Here is a 13,012-nt window from a genome sequence, read left to right on the forward strand (position 1 = left end):
CAAATAAAAGGTGAATGTTGAAAAACTTCCCATAAATTTATTAGTAACAGCTGTTCATACATAGTGGTGTTCAAGTGTGAGAAAAGATCAGTCCTGAGTGTCATTCCATTTAGCAGGGCAAGAAAAAAAATGCTCAGTGTTTATAGTATTCTGTTATTGCAACAAAGTTAATTACCATTAATCACACAACTACCTTATAATGCTATTTCACACCTTCCTGGGATTAATTTTGCACAGATTGGCATATTACTTCAAAAGAAATCCTTTCCCTTATGAAATTGCCATTGTCATTTTATACCAACAAAAAATAATTTGAAGGAGCTGAAAAAGCAGAATTATTATTTCTTAACATTGCCGCATACACCCGGATGTCCCTTCTCAAGGGATTCCTCTATTCATCATATACTTTTCCCTCCTCTAATAATTCAATATTGCATTCTTTAATGTGAGGTAAAATTTGGGGTCCCTTGTTTTTTTGACACATGAATAAAATTAATTTAGTCAGAATTCTTTGACTATTCAGGCTCTAAACTAATTCACATTAACTTCAGTGGCAGCAGATCACTTCTATAAAGAAGGAAAACCAAAACCAAAACAAAAAATCCATTGTGAGGGCCGAAAACAAAATATTCCTTAGTGATGGTCGGTGGTATCGCACTGATATTAAGATCATGAATCATATTTTCTCAAAAACAGTCACTTATATATAAAGACATATACCCACACATGCTGGAATATAGCAAAGTGTCTCACATCTAGAATTAAATTATATATACTTAGAAGCGGCTTCTCCAGAGTAAGAGATACTTACTAGTACAGCTACAACAGACATCTGGATGTATATTAAGTATTTGTTTATTTCCTAATTGTAAATGTATGCTATATTAATTGCTTAAAAACATTTAAAAGTGTTCAAGTGTGAGTATAAGGATGGATAATAAGTCATATAATAAGAAAAGGTTACAATTCTGTTTCAAAATAGTAAGTTTTCTGATTTAATGAAGAACAAAGAAAATAGTCAATTAGAACATACTCCCCAGTATCAGCATTTTTAACTTTGTGCACACAGCTGAAAGACATCGTATCTATCTACTTATATAAGTAGAGGAGACTGACTATTTCCATAGGTATTTCAGAACACAGCAGGGAAAGATTAAACCAAATAACAAAACCGGACAGTAAAAAACACCAAAATTTTACAGAGGACTTGGGCACAGATGCAGACCTGAAATTGATTTTAACTCCTCGTTTAACCTATTCTTAACAACATTCAGCATTTTTGCATCAGTGATTTTCATGCTGAACATATTTTTAATCAATAGTAGATATGTAAGTGTCTCATGGTTTATCATCATCCTTATTTTGCAGTTAAGGAAACTGAGACAAAGAGCTGCAAAGCAGCCTATCAAAAATACACAGGAGCAGAATACATCTATGTCATTTTCTCATCAAGCACAGTTAAGGACTTCATTACAGAAAAACAGGTATCCTAACATACTCAAAGGTGCACCTGAACCTTTATGCTAAATGATACTCTTTTGAAGATAAAACCACTGAAATGGATACAATAGGAAGCCTTTGATCACTACACTAGCTTACCTTACATTACATTTGCACGTATCGTACACACTTTTCCAAACAATTTTGAAAGGATTTGGCTGTAACAGAAACTGCTGTCTGAGATCTATGGTTTTCAAGACCAATAAAGCTAACAGACAGTATGTATATTTAATATTCAATATTTCTGTTATTTGGCTTGTCCTGTTTGGCTAGTCAAATTTGTACATCTCAAAAATTAGTCTCTAAACAGCTTAGTAACTACAGTAAACATCCAGTGAAAAAAAACAAATAAATAATGTGTGTCCAAAGCTGCAAGAGCTGGTCAATGTATATATAAGCAGGAAATTCATTTATGTACAACTTCTCAGAATTCTCATTTCAAGACACACATCTGAGCAATAATATACCAGCAGAGATTTACTGCAGTATCTTCTGTGAGAAACTGCCACTCTGCCCGTTTCTATTTTAATAAACCACATGCAGCAGTTAAATTACATTAAGAACAAGGAAGCGTGCTTGTTTCTCTCGTTGATGAAAAAGTTATATAAAATCAGTGTAATCCATTGTTGGCTTAATGCGCCCACTTCCTCTTCAAATTTCTAAAGAAAATCCAAGCCTTTGATAATTCACCGAGTTTTGCATGTGAATCTTTAATTCAGCTGACACAGTATAGGAAAATAAATGCACATATATCCTGTAGGTTTACTGGGTATTCACCCTAGATTCAAAAAGTGTCTTTCTCATGAAGACTGGCTGCAATTCCCACTCATTCAAATGGCTTATCTTCCACCCATTTCCTTTGGTAACATATAGAGAATGAAAGGACACTCATATCTGACACCTCGCTTCACTGACACATCTGCTATCTCTAACGTAAAGAGCACTCACCCCTTAAGAACCATGTCTGCGCATGCCATGATACCAGCAAGCACGATGCAAAACAGCGACCACACTGTCAGGCTCTCCAGTACTTGATTTGGCCAAGGTTTACAGATATATTGATATAGCTAGCCAGCTAGCGAGATACAGCTAGTTTATTTTCTTAGGTACTCACAGCACTTCCTGCTGAGAAAATACTGTATAATATAAATATATTCCCACGTACAGGTAGAGTGCATCCAGTGGTGACGTTTTATGGCTACAATCTGTCAGTGAGGCCCAAAACTGCTTTCTGAGACTAAGCAAAATTTCCACTGATGACAATCAAAATGATATACATAGAACAGCTAGAGCACATAGTTCTTACTACTTAAAAAGCAATAATGTACACAGAGGTTTAAAACACAAGCACACAATACTGTACATTTTGTCTGGCATATAACAATAAAAGAACATTTTAAAAACACCTCTTTTTTCCTAATGAAAAATAATACAAGTGTTTTTACAGCTAACAGCAAACAATGGATGGATATTAACAACTTTAAGCTCTGGAGAACAATCATAGAGTTTTTACAAAGTGTTCAGCAGTAATGAAATCCAGAAGAATTTGGAAAATACATGAGATTAAAACCAAATTCAGTGGAAGACTGAATTTGTTCCAAAGTGCCTTAAACATTACAGCCAAATTTTGCTAGCAGAACTACTAGTATGTCTTTGTAACACATTTCAGTGCATATTTCTGAGTTCTGGCTTTTTAGAATTACAATAGTTAACACCCCCCCCCCAAAAAAAAAATGTTGCTTAATTTTTAGAACTGATCAGAACAGGACCCCAAAAGTGGTATTTTACTATCTAATCACAGAGAGGGTTTATTTTTAAGATAATCTTTAAAAATAATCTTACAATGCAATGCAAGTTTTCCAGAAAAGACTTATAACATTTTAAATTCTTTGATCACATAAAGAATAAAAAGATATCATTATTAATACACATTACAGTGTGTGTCACACAGTAAACACTTCCTACAGAACTGGGAAAAATACTATTTCATTTTGCAAGGAAGCACTATAATTTCCACAAATTATAGGGAAAAAAATTCTCTTTTCTGACCTGGGAATGGCTTTTTTTTTTCTTTTATTTTTTAATATTTGCTCCATTTGTATGTATGTCTAAGTTTTAAATAAGAAATAAAATCTGGCATAGACACGCCCATTTGTTCCTTAAAACCTTTCAACTTAAAACCTTTTACTTTATACTTGCAACAAGTTCAAGGAGCCCGCATGGTCAACTAACATGTCTCAGCTTAAGCTGTGCCGCTACTCTGCTTATGATCAAAAGAATATACCTTAAGTCCCATGTTCAAAAGCCTTTAACCCACTTAGGCTTGTAAATCCCACAACACTTTCCAAAGTGGGACTGAGAATTGGGCACTTTTGAAAAGTCTGCCTAACGTTTACACAAAACAAAATTAAGTAATACTACTACTTTAAACTTTGAGAGGGAAATATATGTAATGGAGCACTAACTTGAAGTCTAGTCAATTAGAAAACAAACAAACAAAAAACCCCCAGCATTTCACCAAGCTGAGACATTATTTGTCTTCCCAGTCTCACCATTTTTAGTGACTATGTTCCTATTGTTAAAATGGTTTGTCTGTCTATAACCATACAAATGACCCACAGAAACAACACAGGCTTAAGGACTAAACAGCTGACTATGCTTGGGAAGGGGGGGGAGGGGAGGAAAGTGCTGTCAGATATCTAAAATAAACCTACTAATAAAACCAAAAAGTTTTCCTCAAAATTTGTTTATAAATCAAAACTTAAATCTCTACCCAACCCCACAACTTCAACAGTGGTTCACCACTATACTGCATTTTACAAGATGAGATCATTGTGTTAATCCAAACAGCTGTACATGCACAAACACTTTCAGTCAAATACATGACTGAGATTGACAAACTACAATATGAAAAATGTGTACACAACAACAATTTCTATAGTGGTTTCACTACACAAACACAGACATGCTATTAAGCCTGAAGCAGAACATTTATCTATCTTGGTTTCAAGTACATCATGCTTACACCTTCATAAGTATAGTAACACTCTTGGTTTATGCTGATATAAATATATGCAAAAAAACTTTCATACAGGCAATCAGCGAGTTTTCTCCAAAGATCTCTAATTGATGGCTTCTTCTCTATTGTCCCTGAAGTCAAAACATTTCATTTGGTCTGAAGTAATGTGACAATCAGACCCCAATACTTATCCATACACTTAATGTTGCCAGTGGGTGGATCTTGGAAAGCAATGCGAGTTCTGCATTACTGATCACAGAAATGAACCTCCGAATTCCTTCTCTGGGTGGTATGTATGGGCATCACTCACTAAATTTCACATATATTTTTTTTAAAACTCAGAAGAAATCTCTAGTATTACTGCAAGAAAATGAGAGAAACGCAGAAACGATTTGGACCTGAATAATAAGTCAAAAATGCCAACTGCCTCTTCTGAAGCAGATGTATATAATTAAGTAATTACACTTAAGCATTTATGAAGTTAAGCAAATGCAAGCTATATATCCCCTATTTTATCTTCTTTTTAGATCCTGAAACAGTCAGAACATGTGCTTCCACCAACCAAAATCAGGGCAAAATGAGACAGAATGTTATCCCTGGTAGCGTATCCGTCTCCATCACTCCTTTTTCACACCAGTGAAGAATCCCAACACCTTTCACCACATACTGAAGACAAACTGTATTATTTAAAGTCAAAAATAACACATTCACAAAACAAGCATTCAACCAAATTCTGACTTTTCCTTCCAACTCTCCTTACCTCATGGAAAAGGCAGTTTATTCCCCAATATAAAACCGCTACTTTCGTATACATGACACGAGACAAAAATCCTTGGCATAAACAGCTTGTGTTCGCTTGGACCATCCCTGCTCATCCCCGCTCCAGACACTGGTGCAGACATATTTCAAGGCCCGTGAGTCCGAGGCACGAGCTGTATTGCCACAGGAACTGCACAGCAGAGCAGACCACATCCGATACGGACAAACACATTTTAACTCAAAAGGCTTATTTTAGCACGAGCCAAATTCCTATTAGATAAACACTGCCTTTGCACACTCGCAGTTCCAAAATAGCAGCCTCCGTTTTAATTAGGGAGAAACGGTGCAGCAAGTCGCATTTCCTGGCCGGTGGGTGGATTCCTAGAGGTATTAAAGACCCTGTCATCCTACAGCACACTTCAGGCTACTCTTCGGCTTCCTGCGTGCATCTGGGGCTTTATGCTTTCTTATTCCTTTTGTTTTTAAAAATCGGTGCACAATCTGAGCATAACCCCCTTATCCCAGTCTACCTCACGAAATAAAAAGGTCATCATAATAATAATAACAATAAAAAGCAACCAGCGAGCCGACAGCCTCTCCAGGGCTCGGGGAACAATGCAGATACTAAAGCGTGTCACCATCAAACCGCAAAGCGACCCCCCCCGCCGGCCCCTTCGGTAATCCACCGCCTTCCCACCCCTCCGCGGCACCCGCCGCGCCCCGCGGCCCCTCTGCCCCCTCCCCGCCCCCCGCTCCATTTTGGAAGGCCACATCACCCCCCCCGCCCGCAGGAGCCGCCGCCAGGCGCCCCGCGGCGCCGCCCGCCGCTGCCCGCACACCGGCGGCCCCGCCGCGGAACCGCGGGGCGGCGGCGGCGGCGCCCGCCGGGAAAGCAGAGCGGCGCGGCGCGGCGCGGCCGGGCCGGGCGGGCGGCGGCGGGTCCCGCCGGCGGCGGCCCGCACTCACCCAGCAGCAGCAGCTTCAGCTCCCGGCGGGCGTCCCGCTTGTCGCGGCGCAGTTGCCGCTCGATCTCGTCGTTGATCCGCCGGGCTTCCTTGGCTTCCTCGCTCAGGCAGCACGCCATGATGGACTCCAGAGTCATTCTTCCTAACCGGTTCAGGCACAGCCCCCACCCCCCCTAAAAACGCACGCACACACACACACACACCACACACACCCCGCCGCAGCGCCGGCCCCGGGACACAGGCGCTCCCGCCTGCGAGCCCTCGCCCGGGCACCGCAGGGCAGGCGCGGGCAGCTCCGCCGACGCCGCGCACGGGCAGGGAGAGCGGCACCGGGCCCCGGCGGCGCGGATCCCACTCGCCTCTGCCTCCGGCACCCGCCGCTTCCAGCTCCTCCTCGCCTCTAAATCAACATGGAAACATCCACCGCAGCAGCCGCGGCCGCAACAGCGCTACCCAGGCGAGCGCAGCCGCTCGGCACCGCCACCCCGCGCCCTCCTTCCCTCGCCGCCGCCGCCGCGGTCCCGAGCGACACCCCCGCGGCACGGCACGGCACGGAGCGGCGCTCCGCCGTGCCCACGCCGCCCCCGCCCCGCCGCGGCGCTAACGCCCGCTGCTGCCTCCCCGCCCCCGCGCACGCATACCCCCGCCTCGCCTCGCCCTCGCCCCCGCCGCGGGGCCGCAGCCCGGCGCCCGAGCTCCTGCGCCGCGGACCCTCCTTCGCGGCGCGGCGCGGCGCGGCACAGCGGCGGGGTGGGGCGGGGCGGCCACTCGCCCCTCCGGTGCGGGGAGCCGCGGCGGTGGCGGCCGGCTCGGCCCGGCCCGGCCCGGCCCGGCCCGGCCCGTAAGGAAGAGCGAGGGGCGGGCGGAGGGGGAGCTGCCGGCGAGGCCGAGCGGGCAGGCGGCGGCTGGGGCGCGCACGGCGCGGCTCCGGCTCGCCGGGCTTTTCGGCGTCCCAGCTCCGCGGGCGTGGTGAGGCGGGAATATGGCGGCCCGTCTCTGCCGCCGCCGCCGCCGCGCGCGGGCGGAGGGCGAGCGGGGCGCGGAGCCGCGCGTCCCCGGGGCGCCGCCCCCGCCCCCCCCGCGCCCCGCCGGGCCCCGCGCCCGGGCGCCGTCCAGCCGGCCCGCCGCCCCGGGGAGACGGGCGGGCGGCTCCGCACACCAAATGGCCGCGAGGAACGGCAGCCTCTTTATATATTTATTTATTTGTCCTGTAGGGCAGATCTTTTTTTTTTTGATAGAGCAGGGTTTTTTTGGTTTTTTTGCTTCTCTTTTTTTCCCACGCTACACGCTTTATTTGCTTTTGCTTCCTTTTGATAATCCGTAGTACGCGTTTTTGTTGCGCCCTGGCGTTCTCCTCACGGAAGAGCTGACTTCGATTCAGGGGGAAATGTGAGCATTTATGTGAGGGGAGGTGTGCCTTCTCCACCTTCAGCCAGAAATTAAAATGTGGGGGGGTAGAAGCGTGCTAGACACTGGTAACTTCTTACGCCAGTAAGCCTGAAAAATATGCTTGAATAGTTTCTGCCATATACAGAAGAAAACAAAGATGTTTACTAGTGATTACAACAAATAAAACCAATAGGAGCCTTCCCTTGCTTACAAGAACCTAGTATTCTGTCATTTAAAGGCGTTAATGTCTTGCATTTTATAGTCTGCCATGACATTTGTTCAGCCAACACGTTTAGCTGCCACCTCTCTTCCCAATGCCAGACCAGCATGCCTTCAATCCCGCTCCCAAAAACTCTTTATACAGCCTTCAGTAGCCTCCAGATGGATGACACAGTATTTGATGAACATTAATGATTAAAGCTCTAGTTTCTGTGGATTCATAAAATCTTTGCGAAGTTTCCATGCCTTTTCCCACCTCCACATTAAATTAATGGTGCCTGGGAATGCTGTGAAATCTTCCAGGAAAGTCACAGTAGTCCATTAGGTAGAGGCGCATCACACCTCATCTTCTAGCTTCACATGGGATGTTGTCTCCTGCATCTGTTCTCATCTGTTTTGATAGTCACTTGCTCTTAAAACTGCTGGTATAGACTGACGATATGAATTAAATAGTAAGGTCCATCATAAGGCATAAAACTAAGAGGGAATTAAAATCAAAAATGTAATAGTATAATAATGCATTTTATCAATTTTTAGAGCACAAAAAATGTAAATGCATGATTTCTGCTTAGTTCTGTATAGTATTTTTGTTTATAATATACAAAAACAGTTAATACAACTTGGAATACTTTTATGTTTCTTTGTTCCAGTAAGCTAGTATGTAAATTTTAGTCTAAATACTATTTATTAATCAAAAGCTACCTGTCTGTAAAAGCATCTTCTCTATGTACTTGTTTTTTAAATGTTTATGTATGTATTTATCTGTCTGTGTTGTGGTCCCAGGCTTTTGTGTTAATATTAAATTCAGCAATAAAGATTTCTCTACATGGAATTACAAGTATGACATGTGAAAATGTGAGTAAGTAATCAAAAGGGAAAAGATTTTTCTTCATGAGATAAATTCTCAACATACCAGAAGTTCCTCCTAAAAGTTGGGGACTAAAAAGATGAGAATGGATGTGTGGTGCAGGTTACGAAAAATCATCAATGGATGTGCAACTGCTTCATGCCCAAAACACTGCTGCAGAGTTCAAGTCCACAGCAAACAGCATCTGGCATCAAGTCTAAAGAAAGGAAATGAATGAGTCAATGAATCTGTGACATATAGGTCAACTGATCAAAATCCCTCCACAAATTGGGGGTGTGGTAGTCCTATAAAAAAGCACATACCTAAAAAATACTGTAACCATCCCCAGTAGATGAAGTCTGACTCAGCTTTCTTTAACCAACTCTTTTACATGCTGAGGGCTGAAGGCATGAACACTGTGTGCACCTCAAATGCAAAGCTGTCATTTAATTTTGCATTTTTAACGAGAAAAGACACCCCTGGGACCATAAGTTTAATCTCTGTGTACTGCTCCTATTGACATCATTGGATACAAAATCACTACTGAATAAGTATCTTCAGATTTTTAATTGTTAAACCACCTAGTCTCGAATACAGCATCAGCTGATAGCCATTACACCCTGCTTTACCCATTTGCTTTTTGACTTAGCGGAAGTCAGAAGAACCCCCATAATGGACAATTATGAGATAATAAACCTATGAGGAAATTTCTTTCCAGCCCTAATCTCCATAATGGTTGGCTTTTGTTTTGAAACATGAAACATCCTTTATAAATATTTTATTGTAATAATTATCAGTAAATGACAGATACAGTTGTTACTCATACAGATAATTATTATCCATCGATATTATCCATACTGTTACCTAACCCTGTACAGATACTTCCTGATAAACCTTCCCTGTAACATTAATAATTTCACATATTCCTCTATCCAAGTACTCTCCAGTGCATGGCTCATAGCAACCTGTTGCCTGTGAGACATTTTCATGTTCCTCACTGCCACAGGAAATTAGAAAGTTAAAAGCGAGACTGTCAGAGGGAGCAAAGTATGATATTAAACATGCTGCATCTCCAGTATTCTTGCTCATGAGTCAACAAAGATTGAGGAATCACCACTTCATTTTATCCATCTTTGTACCATTCTTTGCACTAATCAGTCCCAGTTTTTAATTTCTTCCATATGTCTGACGATATTTATTGTCATTCTAACATATCTCTGTTTGAGATGTGATTTCTGTGATGTTTTGACAGCCTCCAAATAGTATCTGAACTTGGTACTCACATGACAGTAAACTAGCAGATCATATGTAACAACATTGTAGGATTTTCATTGTTAGTCAGCATCCCATCTTAAGCAATGGAATATCTTACAAGTGCTTTTTGATTGCCGTTGTGCATTAAGATGTTTTCACAGTGCTATGCACAATTACATCTTAGTCTTGTTTTTGAGTACTTACAGTTAATTTAGAGGCCATCAGTATGTCTGAGTACAGCAAATTATCCTTCCAGTATGCTTTCCTAATCAGTTTTTTTTTAGAAGAACAAACAAAATGTATCTGCTGGTTGTGTAGTGTTAAATGAGAAACATCCAGTATTTGCAATTTCTATCAGCTAAAATAATCAGTTTGTTCCAGTATGTGTTGTTTTGACAAATGGCCTTCCGAAAGCTCCTCAGTCTTATTTATTTCAAAGTAATAACTGTCTGCTAAGGTCCTCCAGTATGAAGTAATGACTAAGAAAGGGTTAAAAAAAAGTATATATTCATTTGATTTCTGTGAAATATTTTTGTCATTTTTATTGTTTATTATCTCTTTTTGTACTGATTTGCATGTCAACTGGTCTTTTCATGACTTATTTCTGAAGAAGTGTGAGAATTATTCAATATTTTACTGTTCTTCATATGCTCTCTTGGCCCTACTAATTTTGTTTCTATCCACATCGGGGCGGGGGGGAGGGAGGGAAGGTGATCTGTAGAAAACTATAGTATGTATAGCATTGTTGCTATACATACCATGCATATTATACCATAATATAGCATATTATGCTAGGCCTCAAAAAATTTTGTTCTTTTTCCTTTGCAGTCTTACATACCAGATATTCCTTTTATTTTTATTTTTTGCAAGTTGCCTTTAATAACATCTAGTTTCAGGTATTTGCCAAAGCACACAAAATTCCAGTGGGAACTCTGACTAACTCTGATGGCCCCATCACAAGCCCCAATTGATGGTAATGCCTATCCCATCTTGATGGTGACACACAGAAAGGAAAATAAAATACCCGCAAGAGGAGCTCCCAGAAGGGGATTGCTAGCCAAGCAGGCATATAGACCCAGTTACGCACTGCTGCGGAGCTGGATTCAGTACGCCCCAGCTGTATCCTGCCCATCCTTCTGCCTATACAGACCGTTTGAAAGAAGGCGGGTGTGTGTGTGTGTAAAAACGAATGGAAGAGCTTCTCGACTGAGGAAACCCAGCTGCAGCGCCCCTCCCTGGGACACTTCGAGGGATCTACCCGGCACCTCCGGGGCATTCCCGACGTGGCTCCGCCGGCAGAGCCGCGCCCCGCACCCGCCGGCCGCCCCCTGCGCCGGGGGCGGGAGGGAGGGCGGCTCCCCGCGGGGGCGGCCGGCGGCAGACCCTGCCGCAGCCCCGGCCGCGCCGCGCCCCTGCGGCGCAGCTGCGGCGCCACCTGCCGGCGGCAAGGGGCGCTGCCCCCCGCGCAGCGCGGCGCCCCGGCCAGCCGGCGGCCCCGCGGCCAGCCCGCGCTGCCCGGCCACGCTGCTCCGCGCTGCCGGCCCGGCCAGCCTGCCGTACTCGTCCCCCTCCTTACCCTGAAACGGGAATGGAACCGTTTCGCGCCGTCCCTCTCTCTCGAGGAGCCCTAACGGTGTTGTTATCGCTGCTTGCCGGTTCAGGTCCCGAGCGCAGGCAGGGCTCGTTCTCCCTGACTCCCCGGTGCTGTTTGCCCCATGCCACTGTGCCCTGTCGGCCCCGGGCACCCCATGGGGGGGCACGTCGCCATCTTAGGCTCACTGCACCACATCAGATACTGCTACAAACCATGCCTGGGAGTGCAGGGAAAATCCTCTATGAAATGTCTCCTTGTGGGCTGGTATTTCTCCTCTGATACCTCTGCTGAAGAGCAGTAGCTTGGGCTCAGGGTGGTATAAAGTCACATCCACAACTTCTTGTTTCTCTGCCTGGAGAGCGTAGAGAGAAGTTGATATGGAGGGAATGTGCTACGGCAATGTGAGGGATGAGAGGACCACAGAGGCCTGGTGCAAGACCCCGCATGTGAGATGGCGCCTGTGCAACGGGCTGTGGTGGGTGAGATGGTGCCTGGGCAGCCGCTCCGTGTGTGAGATGGCCACCGCAGGCAGCGGGCTGTGGTGGGTGAGATGGCGGCTGGGCAGCCGCCCTGTGTGTGAGATGGCGCCTGTGCAACGGGCTGTGGTGGGTGAGATGGTGCCTGGGCAGCCGCTCCGTGTGTGAGATGGCCACCGCAGGCAGCGGGCTGTGGTGGGTGAGATGGCGCCTGGGCAGCCGCTCCGTGTGTGAGATGGCCACTGCAGGCAGCGGGCTGTGGTGGGTGAGATGGCGGCTGGGCAGCCACTCCGTGTGTGAGATGGCCGCCGCAGGCAGCGGGCTGTGGTGGTCATGGTGCAGCCAGGCAGGACAGAAGAGGCAGAGGGAGACCCTCATTGTCCATCATCCTCTGCAGCTCCCTTCCCTGCTCTGCGCCATCTTTTCTTCTCTTCTGCCAGGTCTGGCTCTCAGCAAACTGATTAAACTCCTTAACCCTGCATGAAGTTGTTCATTTTTTCATTTTTTTCTGAGTTACTTTGCTGTTTTGCACTGGCTTCACGAAGATTCAGAGGAGCCTTAGAGCTAGGGCAAGGGAAATGGCCAGTGGGCATGGGGAGCCGGAGCGACGGGCCACCGGATGGACCAGCTGTTCCCATATAGTCTACGTAGGTCTGGTGGAAATGTAGTTTAAGTTCTGGCACTGAAAAAACTCTTGATATCACCATGCGATACAGACACTGTAACACTGGTAGATTTGTTGATACCACAGTACTTCAGCAGCTTAGGAAAGTGAGATAATTAGATGTTCAATAGTAGCATCTGTGGGCTCTTTGATGACTTTTTTTGCTGTTGTGTATCTACTGTCTTTATCGTGAAACAGGTGCCTATTATGTATCCAGGCTATTGTATTTTTATGATTTGGAATTTATTATCTCTGTAGTTTCAAACTTCCCCAAAAAAGTTTCAGGAAAGTCTATGATAAAATGTTCCTCCCAAGATACAGTCTGT

The 13,012-nt window shown here is 44.8% G+C and overlaps 1 protein-coding gene across 1 annotated transcript in view; it reads right to left on the reverse strand.

The window, feature by feature from the left end:
• LOC106495031 (guanine nucleotide-binding protein G(q) subunit alpha) overlaps positions 1-6,779 on the reverse strand; it is a 136,452-nt gene extending 129,673 nt beyond the window's left edge. Inside the window, exon 1 of the mRNA XM_067316157.1 lies at positions 6,245-6,779. Coding sequence (XP_067172258.1) covers positions 6,245-6,380 — 136 coding nt within the window. The 5' untranslated portion in view covers positions 6,381-6,779. The remainder of the gene's footprint in view (positions 1-6,244) is intronic.
• Positions 6,780-13,012: the final 6,233 nt, after the last annotated feature.

The sequence above is a fragment of the Apteryx mantelli genome, chromosome Z (genome assembly GCF_036417845.1).
Source record: "Apteryx mantelli isolate bAptMan1 chromosome Z, bAptMan1.hap1, whole genome shotgun sequence".
Classification (NCBI taxonomy): domain Eukaryota; kingdom Metazoa; phylum Chordata; class Aves; order Apterygiformes; family Apterygidae; genus Apteryx; species Apteryx mantelli.